Below are 24,449 nucleotides of genomic sequence, written 5' to 3' on the forward strand. Positions count from 1 at the left end.
AGTAGGAGTGAGAAGATGAGAGAATTTGAAGGGGACAGGAATGGATTAGCTAATTAGATTAATTAACTAGATCCTTTATAATGCTCTTAGAGATATAAAAGTAAAGATTATAGAGCTTTTAAATGACTGGTGATGGTGGGACTTTGTTTTCTTGGATCGTGGCTCTGCCCAAACTAGGCTGCTCGAAGCTTTGGAATTTTCCAGGGTTATGCTCTCACAGAGGCAGGTCAGCTATGTTGATCCCCTTTCATTGCTCCAGATCCACCACCCTCGCAACAGGCTGCCCAGCCGTCCCAAACCCCACAACATTCCTCTCAGAAATGTGGTCAGAATCAGGAAATAATACCTTGGCCCCTGGGTCTTTCTAGAACCTTCTCTAAGATACCAAGTCTTTCAGGCCCATGACCTCACCCCTTCCCTCCTGTGTCTCTGGAATGGATTAAAAGCCTCTGGTGCCAGAGGAGATTATATTAGCAAGTAATGTGCTTAGCTCAGAGACTGGCACATAGAAAGTGTACATTAAATTCAAGCTATCACAGTTCATGGAAAGCATCAGGACAAGTCAGTATGTGCCCAGCCCTGCTATCAAGTTTCTGATGACTTTCAATAAGTCTCTCAGCCTCTCTGGATCAGCTCTTCCTTCTCTGATATAATGAAAGAGCTGAACCAAAAAATAGGTCCCTCTACTCTAAAGATCTCTGAAACTCTTGGCGGAAAGTCTGAGCCATTCCCTGCTAAGAAGCTGTCCTGGCTTTGAAACACTGAGGTATCAATGCCTCAGTAAACTACACCTCATCTAGGGAACTCCCAGCCCAAGAGGGAAGGCTACTGAATGACAGAGAGCTTTTCAAGATATTTGGCCAGGGCCATGCTGACTCAGAAGAAACAAACAGTACAATTCTCAGTCCTGAAGGTAACAAGAAGTGCCCTGCCAGTCCCCAGAGAGAAAGCCCGCTGTTAGCTCATGGAACGGGGCAGGGCTTTCATTGAATTCTAGAATGTCAGTGCTGGAAAATCTCTTAGGGAGTTTCTGGTTCAGGGGTTTTTAAGCCATGTTCTATGGGTGCTTCTCCAGTTCCACAAACTGTTAATATTCATCTCTTTTTGTATACTTCAAGCTGTATTTAAAACTGTGACTGAAAAACAATGAAGACACCAATATTGGTCACCCATAACTTTAAACACATCAGAAATGAAAATTCATTAGTATGTTGTGGCAGAGTCCACTGATATTGTCCCCTAAACCTACCCTTCCTTCTTCTCTTTGTTGTGGAAACTGCAGTTGGTGTGGGTGGGACGGGGGCAGGGGGTGGTCCCTGGCCACCAAAGTTAAACACTTCATTTCCCAGCCTTCCTTGTAGCTAGGTAAGGCCATGTAATGATGTTTTCGTTAGTGGGGTATAAGTAATGGTTGTGAGCGCTACTTCTGGGTGTTTTTTTAAAGTGAGGGTCTATGCTCTTCTTCTTCCCTTTTCTCGCTGGCTGTGGTGTGGACATGATGTTGAAGCTCAGTTGGCTACCTTGGACTTAGAAATCTCATGCTGAAGATGATGGGCAAAAACAGAGGAAAAAAAAAAAAAAGATCTTGGGTCTTTGATGATCATTTACCTGCCTGTTTGTGGCTCAGATGGTAAAGAATCTGCCTGTAATGCAGGAGATCTGGATTCCATCCCTGGATTGGGAAGATCCCTTGGAGAAGGGAATGACAACCCACTCCAATATTCTTGTCTGGAGAATCCCATGGGCAGAGGAGCCTGGCAGGCTACAGTTCATGGGGTTGCAAAGAGTCAGCCATGATGGTCATTTAGTTCTAACTTGATTATATTGAGTTCCTGGACTGTTTCTCTCCAGACTTCATTTATATGGAAGAGTTATAAACCTCTGTCATTTTTAAAGTGGTCACTTAGTCATGTCCAACTATGGGACCCCATGGACTGTAGCCTGCAAGGCTCCTCTGTCCATGGGATTTTCCAGACAAGAGTACTGGAGTGGGTTGCCATTCCCTTCTCCAGGGGATCTTCCCGACCCAGGGACTGAACCTGGGTCTACCTGCATTATAGGCAGATACTTTACCCTGTCATATTTAAGCCAATTTTATTTTCTTATTGTTGTTTTTTATTTTTTGGTGCTCGGCTTGTGGGATCTTAGTTCCCCAACTAGGGATTGAACCCAGGTCCTTGGCAATAAAAGCAAAGAGTCCTAACCATTGGACTGCCAGGAAATTCCCAAGCCACTTTTATTTTGGAGTTAGTGCTTATTTATTCTCTAAGTCATGTCCAACTCTTTTGTGACCCCATGGACTGTAGCCTGCAGGCTCCTCTGTCCATGGGATTTCCCAGGTAAGAATATTGGAGTGGGTTGCCATTTCCTTCTCCAAGGAAACTGCCAGTTGTAACTATCACTCAGGTCAGGAAATAGAATTTTGCAGTCATACAGAAGAACTCCATATGATCTGACTCAATCACAGCAACCTCTTTGCTCCTAAAAGCACAATATCCTTAAGATGTTATGGAAAAATCCAAATGAACTTTCAGGCCAACCCAATATACAGGATAAAGTTTAAGACTTTGTTTGTACAAAGTCTTCCTCTGGTCAAAAGTTAGAAAATAACGGAAATAGTGTGACCACCTCGTTTTACAGAGGGAGAACATGAAGTTCAGAGAGGGGAAAGGACTTCCTAATATCAATCAGCAAATTAGTGGCAGAGAAAACTAAGACTTTCCCTGACACCTTAGCATTTCATTTTCTAATTCTTTCTAGGGGAAGGGACCCTCGATACAAGGTATCAGCCTTACCTAGTTACTCAAATATAGGAAAGATTTGCAAATATAGACTCTTTAGTATAGGGCATTTCATCCTTGACCAGCACCTAACCTGGCTCTTTCCACTCAGATCTTAGGGCAGAAAGGCTGCCAGTGGTTCTCCCCAGATGGCTTTGCATTTTAACCTTGAAGGATGCATCAGCAAAGGTGGAGTCATAGACACAGAGTCATGTAATGGGGATGCTAATTGGATGAAGTGATCTCAGTATTTCTCAGAACCCAGCATAGGGCATCTCTCCCAGGGTTCTGTGTGCACCCACCCCGATACACAAAGGTCCTCAGAGAGCACTGTGGTTAAGTGTATTGCTGAGTCTCTAGGACCAATAGAATTCAGATGTAGGCTGGAGAAAACCTGACCTCTTCCGTCATATTCAGTCAAATGTTGTGACCTGCATGGGGCTACTCCCAAGTCAGAATTCCAGGGAATCCCTTGTGCTCATGAAAGTCAATTATGTTACACTGTGAAAAGTGCCCATTGTACTTTCATGTAGGACCTGACAGCATCTCATATTGGCCAGACTCCACAGTCCTCTCTCTCCTAGATTTTTGGATGTTTAAGGATAGGCTTATTGGCTTTTGCCTTATCCTATGGGTTAAAATTAGCAATCAACATTTAGTAAAGATGTTATTATATATTCCGTGATTGGGGGTAGGGTTGTGTTCTGAGGACTCCAAGTTTTGGAAACAGCACAATCTCTCCTTTTGGAAAACCCATGAAGTATGGTATTTGTATATTGAAGGCTCTGTGAATCCCCAGACTAGAGAATTTTGCTTGATTTTGACTGACCTAGCATTTCCCAAACTTTTTTGACTTTTGGCTCTTGTGTTTCACTAACACCATGGTAAATGATGCCAAGCCCCTTTGAGGGATAAAGGATGCATTAATACACATGGGCCACATATACAACATGGCTAGAAATGCACCCTTCTGGCCCATGTAGCTCATCTTTCTGGAAAAGTACAGAATTATCCCATATTCTGTAAAAACCCATTCCTAACAAATCCAAAAAGCCGTTGTGGAACTGACCTCAACCTGCCTAGTCTGGAGTGGGTTCCCACTGGCTTGTCCTCAACGCCTGGCACCTGGCTTGTTGTACCAAGATCCCTGGCCAGCCGGCAGCCACCCAGTGTGTGTCTGGGCTTGTTTTTCCTTCCTCTCCCTGCTCTTTTTAGAACACGGCTGAATGGCTCCAGTCTCCCGGCCCTTTTCCCAGCCAACACTGGACCCCTCCAAGTCTGGCCAGCTCCTCTCCCACCCGCCTTGATAAACACCAGCTCCAAGCTGGGAACCACAGCGCCGGGCTGTTTTCCTCCCTCCTGCCCCCTCCCCCCCCCCCCCCCTCCAGGAAGCCTTCCCTTTGCCTAGGCTTCCTTCCTGGGGCCTTGGCTGCCCACCCATTTTTAACTCATCAGCCCAGTCACCTGAAGAAAAAGAGACTTGCAGGAGACCCAAGATGAAAGAGTCTTTAATCCTGTGGCTTTTGGAGTTTTGTTTTTAGCAGGAAAACCTTATTTTCAAAACAAATTATTGTGAAGAATTTACCAGTTTATAGAACAGGTAAATAAGGACATTTATGGCAGGCTTGTTTATTCCGGCAAAACACTGCAAAGAAATGAAATGGCCATTGGGAGGGGATGGGTTTAATAAAATTATGGTGAAGTCATTCAATGGAATATTATGCAGCCCCCTAACAACATGAGGCAGTTCCCAATGATAATAACAAAAGTGCTAGGAAAATCCTTCCTCCATGCGGAAAATGTTTGGTTGATAATTTAACTTGGGGCCAGAAATGAAGATAACCGTGCACATTGCTATAATGGACCAATTCCTATTCAAACTTGTCTGATATTTTTATGGTACTTAAATACGACGACCAAACATCCCAGTTCACCCAGAACTGAGGGGTTTCCCAGGACATAGGACGTTAGTGGTAAAACTAAAAAAATCTCAGGTAAGGAGATGAAGTTGTTCTCCTATACTTAGCAAGTTAACACTGTTTTAGAAAGAATAAGATCATTACTAATTTTAGCCCCCAGTATATTCACAAATAAAATTGAAACAATATTTGTATTATAAATAGAAGGGCAAAACTATGTGGATTAATATGAAATGTGGAATCATTGTAAGATGCTGTGAAATGCAAAAAAAAAAAAAAAAAAAAAAGCCAAAATACAGAACATTGTGCTAAGTATGTTCCCATTTTATATGTTTTCTCTCTTGTTTTTCCTAAAGTTCAGGGTCAGAGAGCAGTAAAGGATTTATCTGTATAATATAAAAATGAAGTTTATGACTTCTTATCTATTTGTGTACCCCATTGTAAGAAAATGGCTGGACTGATTCTTACCAAGTTTTGAGAATATATTTGGGAGGGTCTGACTTAAAATATAGGCTTCCCAGGTGACTTAAAATACAGGTTGCTTGGCATATGAAATCTTCATTCTAGGGGTCCTTGGTGGTTTGGTGGTTGTCACTAAATCGTGTCCAACTCTTGTGACCCCATAGACTGTAGCCCACCAGGCTCCTCTGTCAATGGGATTCTCCAGGCAAGAATACTGGAATGGGTTGCCATGCCCTTCTCCAGGGGATCTTCTGACCCAAGTATTGAACCTGTATCTCCTGCATTGCAGGTGGTCTCCTGCACTGCAGGCAGATTCTTTACCAACTGAGCCACCAGGGAAGCCCCAGGGGTCCTTGGGAGGGTATGTCATAGAGATAAGCAGTCATTCTCCAGAGAAGCTGACTCTGGTTAACAAGGGAGGCCCACAAAGTCACCAATTGGAAAAGATGCACCAGATGGGCTGGGGTCCACTGACACAGAAAGAAAAGTGGTTTCCAGTCAATGTCCAAAGTACAAAGTCACAAGGTAGACTCTCCAAATGGAAGGCCTTGGTGTGCAGGCTGCTTCCCATATGGGGAATGGATCAGATGTCCATGCACGTAAGGATGGTTGTTCCCAGTGGAGTTACTCTTTTGGATCTTAAAGCTTGCGTTTGCAGACTATTCCTGAAAGATGCTTATGAAATTGGTGACTTAGTGTCCCCAAGGAAGAGAACCACAGATCTAAGATGACTGGATGTTCATTTTTCATTGTATATCCTGTTGAACTGTTGGCAGTGTTTTCCATGTTTATATATCATCTTTTTTCTTTTAATTTATGAGCTATTACAAGCACACAAAGAAAGTTTAGAGAATATTAAGTTAACATCTTTGTATGTACCTGCTGGCTTTAACAAATCTTAATGTTTTGCCGTATATGGTTGTATAGAAAAATTTATAGTTTTCTTCCTGTGTCTTTCTCCTTTACTGTCACACAGAATGCTTTTCTTTTTTTTTTGCCAATTTATGTTTGAAATATAATTAATTTACAATGTTGTGTTAGTTTCAAGTGCACAGCAAAGTGACTCAGTTATATAGATATATATTTTCTTTTTCAGGTTCTTTTCCACTATAGGTTATTATAAGATATTGAGTATACTTCCCCGAGCTATACAGTCCTTGTTGTTTACCTATTTTTTTTTCTATGTTCAGTGGTTTGCATCTGCTAATCCCAAACTCCCAGTCCCTCACTCCTGCACCTACCCTCACCCTTGGCAACCACAAATCTGTTGTATATATCTGTGATTATGTTTCTATTTCATAGATATATTCATTTGATATTGTTCATTTTATTCACACATATTGTTCATTTTAGATTCCACATGTAGGTGATAGCATATGGTATTTGTCTTACTATTTCTGATTTTGCTCAGTATGATAATCTCTTGGTTCATCTATGCTGCTGCAAATGGCATTGTTTCATTTCTTTTCATGGCTGAGTAATTTTCTGTTGTGTATATATACATACCACATCTTCTTCATCCATTCATCTGTCTATAGACATTTAGATTGTTTGAATGTGTCTTGGCTGTGAATTGTGAATAATACTGCTATGAACATAAGGGAACATGTATCTTTTTTTTTTTGGGGGAGGTGAAATATTTTATTTTTTCTTTTTTTTTTTTTTTTTTTTTAAATATTTATTTATTTATTTGCACCAGGTCTTTACTTGCGGCATACAAACTCTTTAGTTGTGGCATGTGGGATCTAGTTCCCTGACCAGGGATTGAACCCAGGTCCCCTTCACTGGGAGCATGGAGTCTTAGCCACTGGACCACCAGGGAAGTCCCTTTTTTTTTTTTTTTTAATTTTTATTTTTTTATTTTTTCCAGTGGGTTTTGTCATACCTTGATATGAATCAGCCATGGATTTACATGTATTCCCAATCCCGATCCCCCCTCCCACCTCCCTCTCCACCCGATTCCTCTGGGTCTTCCCAGTGCACCAGGCCGGAGCACTTGTCTCATGCATCCCACCTGGGCTGGTGATCTGTTTCACCATAGATAGTATACATGCTGTTCTTTTGAAATATCCCACCCTCACATTCTCCCACAAAGTTCAAAAGTCTGTTCTGTATTTCTGTGTCTCTTTTTCTGTTTTGCATATAGGGTTATCGTTATCACCTTTCTAAATTCCATATATATGTGTTAGTATGCTGTAATGTTCTTTATCTTTCTGGCTTACTTCACTCTGTATAATGGGCTCCAGCTTCATCCATCTCATTAGGACTGGTTCAAATGAATTCTTTTTAATGGCTGAGTAATATTCCATGGTGTATATGTACCACAGCTTCCTTATCCATTCATCTGCTGATGGGCATCTAAGTTGCTTCCATGTCCTGGCTATTATAAACAGTGCTGCGATGAACATTGGGGTGCACGTGTCTCTTTCAGATCTGGTTTCCTCAGTGTGTATGCCCAGAAGTGGGATTGCTGGGTCATATGGCAGTTCTATTTCCAGTTTTTTAAGAAATCTCCACACTGTTTTCCATAGCGGCTGTACTAGTTTGCATTCCCACCAACAGTGTAAGAGGGTTCCCTTTTCTCCACACCCTCTCCAGCATTTATTGCTTGTAGACTTTTGGATAGCAGCCATCCTGACTGGCGTGTAATGGTACCTCATTGTGGTTTTGATTTGCATTTCTCTAATAATGAGTGATGTTGAGCATCTTTTCATGTGTTTGTTAGCCATCTGTATGTCTTCTTTGGAGAAATGTCTGTTTAATTCTCTGGCCCATTTTTTGATTGGGTCATTTATTTTTCTGGAATTGAGCTGCAGGAGTTGCTTGTATATTTTTGAGATTAATCCTTTGTCTGTTTCTTCATTTGCTCTTATTTTCTCCCAATCTGAGGGCTGTCTTTTCACCTTGCTTATAGTTTCCTTTGTAGTGCAAAAGCTTTTAAGTTTCATTAGGTCCCATTTGTTTAGTTTTGCTTTTATTTCCAATATTCTGGGAGGTGGGTCATAGAGGATCCTGCTGTGATTTATGTCGGAGAGTGTTTTGCCTATGTTCTCCTCTAGGAGTTTTATAGTTTCTGGTCTTACATTTAGATCTTTAATCCATTTTGAGTTTATTTTTGTGTATGGTGTTAGAAAGTGTTCTAGTTTCATTCTTTTACAAGTGGTTGACCAGTTTTCCCAGCACCACTTGTTAAAGAGGTTGTCTTTTTTCCATTGTATATCCTTGCCTCTTTTGTCAAAGATAAGGTGTCCATAGGTTCGTGGATTTATCTCTGGGCTTTCTATTCTGTTCCATTGATCTATATTTCTGTCTTTGTGCCAGTACCATACTGTCTTGATGACTGTGGCTTTGTAGTAGAGTCTGAAGTCAGGCAGGTTGATTCCTCCAGTTCCATTCTTCTTTCTCAAGATTATTTTGGCTATTCGAGGTTTTTTGTATTTCCATACAAATTGTGAAATTCTTTGGTCTAGTTCTGTGAAAAATACCGTTGGTAGCTTGATAGGGATTGCATTGAATCTATAGACTGCTTTGGGTAGAATAGCCATTTTGACAATATTGATTCTTCCAATCCATGAACACGGTATGTTTCTCCATCTGTTTGTGTCCTCTTTGATTTCTTTCATCAGTGTTTTATAGTTTTCTATGTATAGGTCCTTTGTTTCTTTAGGTAGATATACTCCTAAGTATTTTATTCTTTTTGTTGCAATGGTGAATGGTATTGTTTCCTTAATTTCTCTTTCTGTTTTTTCATTGTTAGTATATAGGAATGCAAGGGATTTCTGTGTGTTAATTTTATATCCTGCAACTTTACTATATTCATTGATTAGCTCTAGTAATTTTCTGGTAGAGTCTTTAGGGTTTTCTATATAGAGGATCATGTCATCTGCAAACAGTGAGAGTTTTACTTCTTCTTTTCCTATCTGGATTCCTTTTACTTCTTTTTCTGCTCTGATTGCTGTGGCCAGAACTTCCAACACTATGTTGAATAGTAGTGGTGAGAGTGGGCACCCTTGTCTTGGGGAACATGTATCTTTTTGAATTATAGTTTTGCCTGGGTATATGCTCAGGAGTGGGATTGCTGAACCATATGGCAACTCTTGAATTTTTGAAGAACCGCCATACTTTCTCCATAGCTACACGAATTTACATTCCCACCAACAGTGTAGGAGGGTTCCATTTTCTCCACACTCTCTCTAGCATTTGTATACTTTTTAAAAATAGTATTTATTTATATCTGGCTGCATCGGATCTTTGTTTCTGCACACGGGCTATTCTCTAGTTGCCATGTACAGGTTTCTCATTGCATTGGGTTCTCTTGTGGAGCATGGGCTCTAGGGCTTCAGTAGTTGTGGTGCATGGACTCAGTTGCCCCATGGCGTGTGAGTTCTTAGTTCCGGGACCAAGGATTGAACCTGTGACCCCCACATTGGTAGGCAGATTCTTAACCACTAGACCACCAGGGAAGCCTGTAGACTTTTTAATGATGGCCAATCTGACTGGTGTGAGGTGGTTAATCTTAACAAATAAGAGGATCAGTCGTTTTTTATTTTATTTTTTGTTTTCATAGTAGCATGTGGGAACTTCGTTCCCTAACTAGGGATTGAACCCATGCTTCCTGCAGTGTAAGCATGGAGTCTTAACCACTGGACCACCAGGGAAGTCCCAAGAGAATCAGTCTTGATAGAAAGGTGCTGGGGGCCTGGAACTTCACCATCTATTTCTCTTTCCCCTGAGGCACCTGTAGGAAACTTGGGTTTCCATAGAACACAGTTTGACATACTGATCTAGTCCATAGATTGATACAATTTCTCTGCAAAAGGCAAGATAGTAAACATTTTAGACTTTGTGGACAATCTCTGTTGCAACTATCTAACTCAGCCATTGTAGTGAAGAAGCATCCCCAGATAGTACATCCAAGATGAAAATGTATCCATGGAAACTATTTAGTGAAAGAAGCAGGTTACAAAACATCAGCACCAATAAAATTATTAAAATGTTTATTGAGGGCCTCCCTGGTGGCCCAGTGGTAAAGAATCCACTTGCCAATGCAGGGGACATGGGCTTCATCCCTGATCCAAGAAGATCCCACATGCTGCAGAGCAACTAAGCCCGAGCTCTGCAATTACTGAGCCTGTGCTCTAGAGCCCAGGACCTGCAACTGCTGAGCCCACAGCATCCTGGAGCCCATGCTCCGCAACAAGAGAAGCCACTGCAATGAGAAACCTGTGCACCGAAACTGGAGAGAAGCCCCTGCACAACTAGAGACAAGCCCACACAGCAACGAAGGCTCAGAACACCCCGAAATAAATAAAGAAAATCACTGAAAAAATGCTTATTGAGTGCCTACTACAAAGAAGGCACCATATTAAGTAATTTACATGGGTTATCTTGTTTAATTCTCAGTACGACCCTGAGATACAAAGGCAATGATCTCTGATTCACTAATAAGGATACAGTGACCTAGGTGGGTTAAATAATTTGCCAGTAAGATATGGAGCTGGGATTTAAACCCACGTAGTCTAATTCCAGACCCTGAGCTTTGAAACACTACAGTATATTGCCTTTTATGTTAACATATATATATATATATATATATATGTTTATGGGGCTTCCCTGGTAGCTCACTGGTAAAGAATCTGCCAGCAATGCAGGAGATGCATCAGATGTGGGTTCGGTCCCTGGGTTGGAAGGATCCACTGGAGGAGGATTTGGAAACCCACTCCACTATTCCTGCCTGGAGAATCCCGTGGACTGAGGAGCCTGGTGGGCTACAGTCGCAAAGGGTTGGACATACTGAGCGACTGAGCATGCATGCACATAAATATTTACATAAGCACCAAAAAGAAGTAGAAAGAAATACACCAAAATGTTACACAGACTTTCTTCATCATGTAGAGATTATAATGCAGGCAGTGATTTATAAATAAAATGGTTTTAATTCTGTATCACCATCATAACTTAGATATTTCCATCATGAGGCAGTAGGAGTTTTTCTTTCTAAAGAGTTGTCCAGTTCTAACATTCTAGAATTCCTCAAGGCCTCTGCTACCTCTGGAGTTTGGTCTGAGGAAGAGGCAGAGGCAGGAGGTGATGGTGGAAGGGTCTGGGGAGCTGGAGGGCACCTGAAGCTCTTAGAGGTTCTGCGTTTCTCCCCCAGCCTCTAACCTTCCACCTCTCCTTCTAGCCCTTCCTACCATCTCAGTGGCTTTTCTGGCCTCTCTAATTGCTAGGAACACAGAGGGAACCACAGCTTCTGTTTAGACCAGAAAGAAAAAAAAAAAAGAGTTAGATACCCGCAAGTGGCTGCTTAAGGGAGGATGGTTTCCAAACTGGACCCTGGGAGGGGCAGTGGCTGAGCAGGGGAGGGGTCAGGCCTGAGACGGGCAGCGGCCTGACCAGGTAGCCTCAGGCCTTTTATGGAGCCACAGGATTCAGAACACACTTCCCGAAATGTAAAGTGGAGTGGGGTGGGGGATCCACTCACCCATGTGCCGGGTGCCAGCAACCATATGAGCAGGCCTAGGAGCAATGGGGGCCCAGGGCTGCTTGGCCCTCTTGTGTTTTCTCAGCTTCCACTATCAGCGAGGACTTCCCTGGACATTCAGTGGTTAAGACTCCATGCTTCCACTGTAGGGGGCACAGGTTCGATCCCTTGTCAGGGAACTAAGATCCTACATGCCCTGAGGTATAGCTAAAAAAAAAGCGGGGGGCATTAACAAGGAGGCTGGTGACCACGTGGTCTGATGACTCCAGCTGTATGCCTGAGGAAGAGCTGAGGGGGTGGGCCAGAGACGGGAGTAGGAATGGGTAACGGAGTGTGTTCTGCCTCTGAGGCACCATCACGGGGAGGGGCTGGACTGATGCCTGAGTGTCATGATAAACCTAGCCTCCATTGTGAGAAGTGCCAGGGAGGTGTGTGTGGGCTCAACACCAGAATTTCCCCGCCGCCCAGAGCTGTCCGGAGTTGAGCCAGTTGCTTGTAGAGCTCTCTCTCAGGGCTGGTGTGCAGGCCAAGACTTGGGGCCCCACCGTCGGGGGGAGGCAGGGTGAGGGTGTGTGTGGACATTGGACTGGACAACCAGCCAGGTCTTCTTCCCCCAAACCCTGCAATGATGGTAACAGTAGCCAGGCTGAGCACCCGCTGTGTGCATGCCTCATCTCATTTCACTGTGAGAAAAAGGCATAGTTATTATTTTACAGATGAGAAAACTGAGATCCTGAGGACAGTTAAGCAACCTGCCCAAGCTCATGCCACTGGGAAACAGCCAGGCTGGCACTGAACCCATCTGTTGTCTGCAGAGCCTGCATTCTCATCTGAGATCCAGCTGGCTTCCAGCTGTCTGGGGATTTTTAGTCCTAAAAGGACTAGGATGCTAGGAATCCAGGATGAGCAGACCAGTGGGGGATAGCATCCTTGTTTCCGGAGGCTTTGATACTCTCAAAGTTTTGACCGGCAGTCATGAGATCTGCAGACCTTTCTCTTCTTGGGGAGCAGATAAGCTCCCCAAGCTCTCTCTCATCCACTTAAACTAAGTGACCACAGCCCCTAAAGACACGGAAATCTAAAAGCAGCTCTGCGGGACACTCCCCAGAAATTACAGGCTTGTGTTTTTGAAGAGACCATCCCTAATTAGAGAATGCCACGGAGAGGGCTGTGACCTGAACAACCACCGCTCTCCTCCCACTCAGCGCGAAGCTTGAGGGTCCATTTTTCCTTCTCATAGTCTGTAGGGTTGAAAGGACCCAGATCTGTAGATCTGCAAATTCTAGTTTGCAAACTTCAAATTGTATAATGGTGAAACATTTTGTTCAAAAGACTTGATTTGTGGAATGCCACCATCAGGCATTAGGCATTTTTATTTCAGTCTCAGAATCTTACATAAGCCACCTTATATAATCTCACAATAGCCAGCTGAGGTAGATATATCATGGTCCCCATTCTACAGATGAGGAAGTGAGTTGCACAGAAAAATCCGTTACTTTCCCCTCAAGGCCATGCAGTTAGTAAGTAGTGGAGGTAGAACTTGAACCCAGGTCTGTTCAAGTCCAGAGTGTGGCTCAATCCCTCTGGGCTGGAGGAGGGAGCTGGGTAGCTAAAACCGTATGTTAAGCTGCCTTGGTTTGGCATTTGCCTTGGTTTGATTCCTGTGCCCTGTGGAGCCATCGTGGAACCTGACCAGCAACAGAGAGTAGTTTAAAAAACTGGAAACAAGTCCAGGGTCCATCAACGGTTGCATGAATAATACTTTGTGGTATGGCTGTGCAATGGCATATTACTCAGTGATAGGAAGAAATAAACTACTGAGACCTCAATAACATGAGTGAATTTCAAAGTCACTGTGGTGAGTGGGAAAAGCCAGATAGAAATGAGTCCATTCTGTATGACTGTATTTATATAAAAGTCTAGGAACTGAAAGCTGACTGATAGTGGCAGATAGCAGATCGGTGGTTGCTTTCGGGGTGGAGGGAGGGGTGGAAGGATCACCAAGGGTTCTGATGAGAGTTTCCCAGGTGAAAACATAACTCTCTTGATTGTGGTGATGGTTTCATGAACATTTCCATATATCCTTTAATATTATATATAGGTTTAAGTTGTGTGCTGTTTATCAAATGAAGTTATACCTTGTTAAAGTTGTTTAAAAAAAATCAAAAACTTTACTTAACAGGAGGCACGGACAGGAGATGACTTGTTCAAGCTCGCTCAGAGTCGAGGGGTTCCCTCTGTGGACCCTCTGCTACCCTCTCCTATGTCCAGCCACTGGAATCTGCTGGGGCTCTGCCTCCAGCACCCTTCGACCTGTGTGGCTTCTCTCCAGCCCTGGGGATGTCAGCACTGGACAAGGTAAGGCTTTGGCTATGGAGGACACGGAGGGAAGGTGGACAGAGGCAAAGGTGAAGGGAGCCTGGAATAGTGAGCCCCAAGAGGGGATTCAGTCTGCTGTATTCACACAGGGACCTTTTACAATAATATAAACCCGCTAAAAGGATCAGACCAGGTAATTTCTGCCTCTGTAAGATTAACTCAAAGAATGCCTCCTACACATCTACCATATCTGAGTCTGTCCTGGTCCACTGTCTTACAGGGACTGGATAAAAATCAATGTCATATTATTAGAGAAATGCAAATCAAAACTACAATAAGGTATCACCTCATACCAGTCAGAATAGCCATCATCAAAAAGTCTACAAACAATAAATGCTGGAGAGGGTGGGTAGAAAAGGGAACCTTCTTGCACCGTTGGTGGGAATGTAAATTGATACAGCCACTATGGAAGATGGTATGGAGATTCCTTAAGAAACTAGGAATAAAACCACCTTATGACCCAGCAATCCCACTCCTAGGCATATACCTCGAGGAATCCAAAATCGAAAAAGACACATGTACCCCAATGTTTATTGTAGTACTATTTACAATAGGTAGGACATGGAAGCAACCTAGATGTCCATTGACAGATGAATGGATAAAGAAGTTGTGGGGTATATACACAATGGACTATTACTCAGCCATAAAAAGGAACACATTTGAGTCAGATCTAATGAGGTGGATGAACCTAGAGACTATCATACAGAATGAAGTAAGTCAGAAAGAGAAAGATAAATATCATAAACTAACACATATATATGGAATCTAGAAAGATGATACAGATGAATTTATTTACAGGGCAGCAGTGGAGACACAGAGAACAGTCTTATGAACACTGGGAGACGGGAGGAGAGGGTGAGATGTATGGGAAGAATAACATGAAAACTTACATTACCATATGTAAAATAGATGGCCAATGGGAATTTGCTGTTTGGCTCAGGGAACTCAAACAGGGGCTCTGTATTGACCTAGAGGGGTGGGACGGGAAGGGACAAGGGAGGGAGGTTCAAAAGGGAGGGGACATATGTACATCTATGACTCATTCATGCTAATGTTTGACAGAAAACAAAATTCTGTAAGGCAATTATCCTTCAATTAAAAGATAAATAAATTTTTAAAAAAATGAATGACATAAATATAAGGGCAGGATGCACAATAAACAGCCCCCAAATAGCAGCCATTCATTACATATCCATCAAATATCCCCACTGTGCCTGCTTTCTGCACTGAGGGAACAGATGTGTGGCCTGATCGTTGAGGACAGGAAAGACACGTGGATGAAAAGCTTTGCCTCAGCCCTGAAGCTAGGAGGATAAATGCTGGGAGGGCCAAGAGGAGAGATAAATTACTTCCAGTTGTGGAGGTTTCATGGAGGCTGTGGTATGCAAGGGAGGGAAAGGAATTTGTACGTGGAGACAGGCGGTGGTGGGGAGGCGGGCGAGATCATTCCATCTTGAGGTAGCGTGAACAAAAAGCAAGGCAGCTGGGAGATGCAGCTGGCTGCAGAGAGGGCTGGGAAGGCTGAGCAGGTGGGCTGGGGTCAGGCACTGGGGCGAGCACCGGGGTGACATGTGGATACATTTGCTCCCCTTCAACACACACACATACCCTGCTGTGGGATCTTATTGGCTCCAGCTGCTTGGGGCATTGAAGAGTGAAACCTAGGACCTCAGCTGGAAACCTGGATTCCAGCAGGGAGTGGTGGGGTGGAGAAAAATCAAAGGAAAGAAACTCCTCCAAGGACCACTCGCCCCAAGAGGCACCCGTGTCTCCATCCTTGGGCATTCCCAGTGAGCCAGCCAGCATCAACCAGGTCTCCTGGGAAGCTGTGAAAATGGAAAAACTCAAGTTTGCACTCCCAGATTCCACAGAAATGGTCTTCAACATCTCCATGGATGGTCAAAGCCAAAGAATAGTGCCATCTTGTGGCCAAGATACCTAGATACCGTGAAGGCTGGCAGAAGCCCTGTGCCCCTGAGGGACCACAAAGGCAGAAATGGCTGAGACTTGCTTTCGTACTCTCATAACGGGGCCAGAGTTACACTAGCACAGGTTTAGGGCTGGCAGAGTCGTACTTAAGGCCTCTGAGGTGCCGATATTGTGTACTGTACCGATGAGGAAACTGCGTCTGGAAGAGAGGTGACTGGTCCAAGGTCACAGGTGGCCACAGGCAGACCCAGGTCTCATCTCAGGTCACTGATCAAAGCAGTGATGTGGTTCCCAAGACCTTTCAGTAGGAATGCCAGGTCAAAACTGCTCCCACAAGATGTCTTTTCCCCCCCTTTCTCTTAAAATCATGCAGTGAAGTTTCCAGTATCTAAATTCTGTGCGATGACCTCATCTCGCCCCAATGGCTCATGGGAGATGTGCTTATGTATTCCTGTGTTTCAAACATTCCTGTTTTAATTTCTAACCCACATAACCATAAACTCTTTGAGACACTCAGAAATTTTCAAGTGTTAAAGGGTCCTGAGATGAAACAGTTTGAGAGCTGCTGCTTGAAAGTATTTTTAAAAAGTAAATAAAGCTATACAAGTGAAAACATTCCCTTTGTTTTGATATAACTGAATCAACTCTGTAGGCACTAACTTTTAGGCTGACTGGGATTCTAATTGCCATCTCTGTAGATACTCGATTAATTAAATACACACCAAAAAAGTGTACGTGGATAGAGAATGTTCACTGAGTGATTTCTAACTGGCAAGCACTCTCTAAGTGATTTACACGAGTCATCCCATTTAATCCCCACAACCACCATTTGCAAGAGATGCTGTTACCACATTTTATGCCTGTGGACACCAAGAGATTATGTGGCCCAGCTGGGAGATGTGGAGCTTGGACTCTATCCCAGACAATCTCTCTCTTCCCATTATTCTGATACACAAGCACATCTTCCCATTATTATTCCCATTACCATACAATTTTACGTCCCTTAAATGCATTCACTTGACAGACAAAAGTTTTTCAATATACAGAGTCTAAGAAAGTAGTGAAAAGAAAGAGGATCACCAACCTAACCCAACACCTTCACTTATAGATGAGGAAAAGTGAGCCCAGAGAGGGCAAGTGATCTGCAAAAGCTCACACAGCCAAGGTTCAGAGTCCACTGGACCTGGGAGCTGTTAAGAACGCCAACCCAAGGAAGCACTGTCGTTATTTCCTTCACAGCAACACGAGAGCACCACAGCACAGCACAGCACGTAAGCAAGTGACAAGACCAGGCAAGACACAGTATCACCAGCAAAATCCCCTTGACTTTATTGCAGGGGAGCTACAGAGGAGCAGGGTAAATGAGGGTCTCCGCAGGAACTACCACTGCTGAGCGGGATTGCCAGGTCCTAGGTCTGTCTGGAAGGCAGGAGAGGATCAGCGTCCTGGAAGAAATGAGAAGTGAGGTGGAACACTGGCGCCATCTGCTGTGCACATGGAGACATTACAGAAGCAGTAAAGATTCACCAGGAGGCAGCTGCAGGGGGTGAAGTGGGAAGCCCAGGTGCCGAGTGGGACTGAACCCCATGTCCAGCCCTGCATGCCGCTCCTACAAGAACACCTTGACCTTGCTAAGCCGATCACTGCAGAGGCCCTCTTCTAGGGCTCTCCCAGGGCTGCTGGAGCACTTCCTCTGTCTTGTTTCAACTTATACTGGGATGGCAACAAAAAAAAAGCCATGAGCAAACAAATTTGCTAAGAGCCAGATGATCAAGGAGACCTCATAAGTGATAAACATTCATCCTCTGGTTCCTGAACCTGGCTTTGAATCAGTCACTGGGGAGCCTCTTAAAACAGACTCAGAGACAGATGCTGCCTGGTGTGTGGGAGTAAAACTGGCTTGATCAGCAATTCTCACCCAGTGCTGTGCCTATGAACCCCCAGGAGCCTCTTCATGCTACACATCGTCACTGACAAGTGCAGACCGAACTCCATGATGCCTGAGTTTGCTGTGAGTACGGGGCTGGTGAGAGTGGGCCACGGATGAAATGATGGCAATGACTAATTAAGTGTTGGATCTGGGTGATGGGCATGTGGAGATTCATTTTACGACTCTACTCGCATAGTTTTGACACTTCCCATAATTAAAAAAAAAAGCTAAAATAGATAAATTAATGAAAACTACTATGAGAACTATCTAGCCATTGAAAGGAATGAAGTACTGATACATGCTAAGCTCAAGTGAATCCTGAAAACATTATGCTGAGTGAAAGAAGCCAGACACAAAGGGTCATGTAATGTTTCCTTTTATGGGAAACATCCAGAATAGGTGAGTCCAGAAGGGCAGAAAGCAGATTTGTGGTTGCCAGGGGATGGAGAGAGGAGGCAGTGGGGATTGAGTGTGAGCTTAAATGGGTACAGGGAGTCTTCCCAGTGTGACGAAGTTTTGAAATGAGAGTGGAGGTACAACAAGTGAACACACTATAAAGGCCCACGAGTGGTACATGTGACAATGGTTAGCTGAATGTTGTGTGAACTTCATCTCAATTTGAAAAGAAGAGCCTACCATGAGAAAAAACACACATTAAGCTATACATGGTTTACAACAGGCTGGTATTACTTATATATATATATATATATATATATATATAATTTTTTATATATTTTATTAAAATATATTATATATTTTATAATTTATATTTTATAATATATTTAATAAATAAAATAATAAAATATATAAGTATAATAAAATTTATAATAAAATATAAAATAATAAACATATAATTTTATATTTTATAATATTATATATTTTATAAAATATATATATATTTTTAAATTCATTAGGCTGTGTTGAGTCTTGGTTGAAGCATGTGGGATCTAGTTCCCTGGCCAGGGATTGAACTTGGGCCCCCTGCATTGGGAGTGCAGAATGTTAGCCACTGAACCACTGGACCACCAGGGAAGTCCAGGTATTAATTTTTCAGTTAAAATTTACATGCTCAAGTCAGGAGTTTCCAGTTCAGTGTGTCTACACTGGGGCTCCCCCATGTGTGGAGCCACTGAGTAACTTTTCCTTTCCTCCATCCATCCTTGTCATTGGGACTTCTATAAACACAATCTTATACCCAACATAAAATAGGGCTACTTAGGTTAGATGGAGGGACCCAGGGTCCCACCCATCCTCCCAGAATCCCAGGGACACAAGAACCACCATGATGAACACTGGTATTGTGGAAACATTACTCTCCTTTTAAAGATCATCCTTCATATTCAGAGGGACGTCATAGCAACCCCCACAAGGCAGTAAAGCAAGGTAGAGGTTACAGCCCCATTTTACAGGACAGAGGACTATATCTCAGGAATAAAAGACAAATGTCCAAAGTCAGAGTGTGAACTGAGGGCAGAACTAAGACTAGACTCCTGGAATACTGATTATTCATCCTGGGCTCATTCCTGAACACGGTTGTATCCATGGGCAGAAAGGGGAAGAGGAAGACAGACACACCTGACATCTTGTGATCTGCATGTGATGTCACCAGATACACAGGACATCCCCACGGCTCAGATTCCAACACCCACCTTTAGGAAGGAGGCTGCGGCCGAACAGCCGCTGGACAGTTGGACACCTGACTTGCAGCCTGCTCCTGGCACTCATCTGTGTGAAGCTTCGGTCAAGTCACTGCCCTTCTCCAGGTCTCATGTTTCCTAATTACAGTGAGAGCCCTGGCCAACATCAGGGACATTGTGATTGTTGTCATCCACACATTAAAGGCACTCAGGGGCAGTGACCACTGGGAGGGCTGTGCTCTGAAGGGTTCTGAGACTGAGACTGCGCACAGAGGGAAGGAACGCTGCATGGATGACTAAAGTCTGCCCCGGCTCCACAGTGAAGGGTGCTGGCACAGTGCCACCTGCCTTTCTTTGATTATGTAACATCAAAGGGAACAGCCAGCTTAAACACACTGCTATTTTGTTTTTGTTGTTTTTCACCTTTAACGACTTTATTGGGGGTATATACTGTCATGTTATACACGTATTTTAGTGTACAATGTGATGATCTGTAACTTCTCAGATGAATACACCCACATACCCTCACCAGACAAGTTTTCTTTTTTTTAAAATAATTTTCTATAAATGAAAACATACAGTATGTTCCCTTTTCTTGGCTTCTTTCACTCACTTCTTTTATACATGAGATTCACTGAAGTTGTTGCATGGACAATAGTATTCAATTATATGGCTATACCACAGTTTGTTTACTTAGTGATGGATGCTGGGTTGTTTCCAGCTTTTGGCTATTACAAGTAAAGCCACTATCAGTATTTACAAGCCTTCATATGGACAGTGCTTCTCATTTCTCTTGAGTAAATACTAGGCAGGGAATGGCTGGGTTATATGGTAGGCTTTAAGAAGCTACCAACCTGATCACACTGTTTTTGCACCAGTCTGGGCAAAGCCCATGCTCAGGAAGCTGACAACAGTTCCAAGTGGGGATGGAAGCCAAGGTGAATTCACTTACCTGGTCAGTGAACAAAGTTCAGGGAGTAAGCATCGTCTCTGAAGGGACCGTTATATTATCAAAGTAAAAGACACACTGCCCAGGGCCAGATGCTTACATTTAAACCCTGCTGATCATGAACTATAGCCCAAAGTCATAGCGGGGTCCCCGGGATACATCAAGCAGTGCTCTGTCTGCTTGCGGGAGACTGGAAGGAGTCCCTGAGCGTGTGGTTTGCACTGGGTAATGACATATTTGGTGGCCGTGTCGGGGCCTTCACCCACCTGCCCATGTTGGTCCATCCTGCAGGCTGCCGGACGGGGCCTCTCTACTTGGGGCCGAGGTAGGAGACAGCCTTTCCTGTTTTCCCCAGGGTCTCCAGCAAAGTGTCCACGCTGTGCTCAGAGTTGATGCAGACCTTTTTGTTGGGCAGGTCAATGTCAAATTGAACTCCTGCAGGAAGTGGGGTGGGGAGGACAGACATGTACCCAGTCAGGCTCCTGAATTGTTCACCCCACCCTTTCCCTCTCCTCTAGACCAGGGATTGGCAAACTTCTGAAAAGGGCCAGAGAGCCCATGGTTTAAGAACTGTGAGCTGCATGGCCTCTGCCCCATGATCTTCCGTAGATTGTTTTGTGTTGTTGTGGCTTTCCTGGTGACTCAGCTGGCAAAGAATCTGCCTGCAATGCGGAAGACCTGGGTTTGATCCCTGGGTTGGGAAGATCCTCTGGAGAAGGGAGAGGCTACCCACTCCAGTATTCTGGCCTGGAGAATTCCACGCATTGTTTGGTCCGTGGGGTCACAGAATTGGACATGATTGAGTGACTTTCACTTTTGTGTCTGACTTTCTTGCGAATGCATGTGTTGCAGCCTGCCAGGCTCCTCTGCCCATGGGATTTGCCAGGCAAGAATCTGGAGTGGGTTGCCATTTCCTTCTCCAGGGGATCTTCCCGACCCAGGGATTGAACCCATTTCTCTTGTGGTTCCTGAATTGGTAGGCAGATCTTTACCACTTGAGCCACTTGGGAAGCCCCATATTGTTTTACAAGCCTAAAAAATGTAAAAACCATTCTCAGCTGTGCAATAACAGATTGTGGGCCCAAAGGCTATAATTTGTCCATTCCTCCTTTAAATAAGGGCTTAAAATTTTTTTTTTCTTAATTGCAAAAGTAATACAGACATACCAATTTTTTTTTTGGCCACATTCTGTGGTTTGCGGGATCTTAGTTCCTTGACCAGGGATTGAACCTGTGCCCCCTGCAGTGGAAGCATGAAGTTTTAACCACTGGACTGCTAGGGACACACCATTAAAAAAAAAAAGGCAAACATTTTTAAATAAAATTTGAAATTGGAAGGCCCCCTACTATTTCCTGCCTCTAAGAATCACTGAACAATAGGGTCCCATCCAGTGCTTCTCCTAATGGACAAATAAATGAAAAGTGATTTTCCAAAGTGGCATCATACTCTGTAAACAAGTTACTTATATGTCACTTTCCAGTGTCCAGGACACCTTGCCATCTTAGCACATATAGAGACTTACTTCATTCTTTTTGACAGTGACACCATATCCCACAGTGTTACTGTATCACAGGGCTTCCCAGGTGGCCCAGTGGTAAAGAATCTGTCTGTCACTGCAGGAGACACAAGAGACTCGGGTTTGATCCCTGAATGAGGAAGATCCCCTGGAGAAGGGAATGGCAGCCCATTCCAGTATTCTTGCCTTGAGAATCTTATGGACAGAGGAACCTGGAGAGCTACAGTCCATGGGATCACAAAGAGTCAGACACAGCTGAGCAATGGTGCACACACAACATCCATCTACTCAGTGCCCTCTAAAAGACACTGGGTTGCTTCCAATTTCTCACTCTGATCAAAACAATGTAGACATACTTGAACATATCTTATAAAACTTGTGAAAATAGTTCTATACCATGAATTCATAAAATGGAAATTGTGGGACAAAATATTGGTGTACTTTAAATGTTCACAGGTATTGCAAAACTGCCCTCCTAAAGAGCTGTGTCCATTTAAGGACCCTTGGTGGCATATGCAAGTAGGTACAAACGGATCTTGTTGAAATAACAAAGGCAGAGTCCCAGGCCTGGCTTCACCACTGACCGGCTGGGTCCTGCCCATCACAGGCCCCAGTCTCCCCATCGGAACATGAAGGAGTTGGGGTCAGCCAGCCCTGTGGGCTCTCCAGGTCAAGTATGCCACTAATCTGTGATTCTTCAGACACTCCGTGGCCCGACTGACTCAGAGAACCCTTCTGACTCTTCTCCAGTGGCCACCCAAGTGGGAACAGCAGTGAGAGGTGGGCGATACCTGCCCAAGCTCAGAGGCAGGTCCTCACGCACCAGCGCAGGGGCCTCAAAAAGCACACTGCACAGGATTTAGTCCTAACCTCTGACTCTGGACCTACTGGACACCAGGGGCTGAGGGCAGGGCATCCGGGCTGGCTGCACTCTGGGTTTTGTCTTTTGCTTCAAAAGGGCTTCCCTCCTCTTCAGAGTAAATATTCTGGTGGCATCATAGCGCTGGAAGACACTCTGGGATCATCCGACTCAGTGGATTTCAAAGCTGTGTTTCTGGCAGCCCAGGTCCCCAGGCAGGTGTTCTAGAGCTGGCAAGAGTGAAAGCAGGCTGGCCCTCACTTCATCCAGACCTGCTGCTTGTATACAGGGGCTTCCGAGCAGGGTTTCACTCTTTTAGAAAAGAAAAAACATTTATTTATTTTTGGCTGCGCTGGAACTTGGTTGCTGCGCAAGCTTTTCTCCGGTTGTGGTGAGTGGGGCTACTCTCCAGTTGCGGTGCACGGGCTTCTCATTGCAGCGGCTTCTCTCACTGTGGAGCACAGGCTCTAGCGCACGTGGGCTTCAGTAGTTACAGCTCCCCGGTTCTAGAACACAGGCTCAGTAGTGCATGAGCCTAGTTGCTCAGTGGCACGTAGGATCTTCCCAGCCCAGGGGTGGAACCCATGTCTCCTGCACAGGCAGGCACATTCTTTACCACTGAGCCACCAGGTAAGCCATGGAGTTTCACCTTAAAGCATCCAGAGCAACGCTAAGAGACTGACATTCCCATACCCTAGCTGGGGAAAGCCAGGCCCCAGAAGAGGAGGCCATGGTCACACAGGAAGTTTGTGGTCAAGTTTTTTCCATTGTTTCAGATTTTTTCAAGTTCAGGTTCCAGTTTACAGTCTAGAAATAAGCCATGGACTCACTATGGGACTCTAGGCAGGTCACTTCCCTCTCTGGGGCCTGGTGTCAACATCCCCATTCCACAGATGGAAAGTATAGCTCAGAGGACTGTTTTAAGTGCTAACAGGATGACAACCCCATGAGAGCCCTTGGAAAACTGGGTGTTATCATTGTGGGAGGTCTGACTCAATGGCCCCGAGATGGTGATGACAGGAAGGCCTGGTGTGCTACAGTCCATTGGGTTGATAAGAGTCAGACATGACTTGACTGAACAACAACAATAGTGGGAGTTGGGAGGAAGGTTTAAGAAGGAGGGGGCATATGAATACCTGTAACTAATTTATGTTGATGTATGGCAGAAACCAACAAATGTTATAACGCAATTATCCTTCAATTAAAAATAAACTAAAAAAGAAAATTGGGTGTTTTATTATCCAGGGTTTTAGAAATGAAAATCTTAAAAGACGGATTGCCCCCAGAACTCTGATCACAACTCTGTTGTTATCTCATGGAACCCCAGGACCAGACTCTAGCCCACTCTGGCCCTCAGTTTCCCCAGATGAGAACTGAGGGGACTGGAGAATGGTTTTCTAAATACACCCAAAAGGGGTGCTTTAGAAGTTCTGCCAGCATGACTGATTGAAAGTTTGTTTCTTAAAATGTTACAACTTAAAAAAAAAAGTTACAACTTTTAAAATCTTAATAGAAAATGACACTCAAATGCATCACATAACAAAAGTTACCAGAGTAGAGATGAATGTAACATAGTAACTAGTCCTGCAAGGGCTCCTCCAGGCC

The 24,449-nt window shown here is 44.0% G+C and overlaps 1 protein-coding gene and 1 long non-coding RNA gene across 4 annotated transcripts in view; one reads left to right on the forward strand and one right to left on the reverse strand.

Moving 5' to 3' along the window:
* LOC122700450 overlaps positions 1-24,449 on the forward strand; it is a 54,364-nt gene that overhangs the window by 18,672 nt on the left and 11,243 nt on the right. For both annotated transcript variants that reach the window (XR_006342776.1, XR_006342775.1), the window contains exon 2: positions 13,828-14,003. This is a non-coding gene — a long non-coding RNA (uncharacterized LOC122700450). The remainder of the gene's footprint in view (positions 1-13,827; positions 14,004-24,449) is intronic.
* Positions 1-24,449, reverse strand: part of ATOX1 (antioxidant 1 copper chaperone) — a 35,312-nt gene that overhangs the window by 2,227 nt on the left and 8,636 nt on the right. Inside the window, exons 3-4 of one of the 2 annotated variants that reach the window (XM_043913356.1) lie at positions 20,736-20,904; positions 17,259-17,398 (exon numbers count right to left, since the gene is read on the reverse strand). In XM_043913356.1, coding sequence (XP_043769291.1) covers positions 20,780-20,904 — 125 coding nt within the window. In that variant the 3' untranslated portion in view covers positions 17,259-17,398; positions 20,736-20,779. Of the gene's footprint in view, positions 1-17,258; positions 17,399-20,735; positions 20,905-24,449 lie in introns of those variants that run through there. The other variant, XM_043913358.1, reaches the window with a different exon arrangement.

Source organism: Cervus elaphus, chromosome 9 (genome assembly GCF_910594005.1).
Source record: "Cervus elaphus chromosome 9, mCerEla1.1, whole genome shotgun sequence".
NCBI classification, from domain to species: domain Eukaryota; kingdom Metazoa; phylum Chordata; class Mammalia; order Artiodactyla; family Cervidae; genus Cervus; species Cervus elaphus.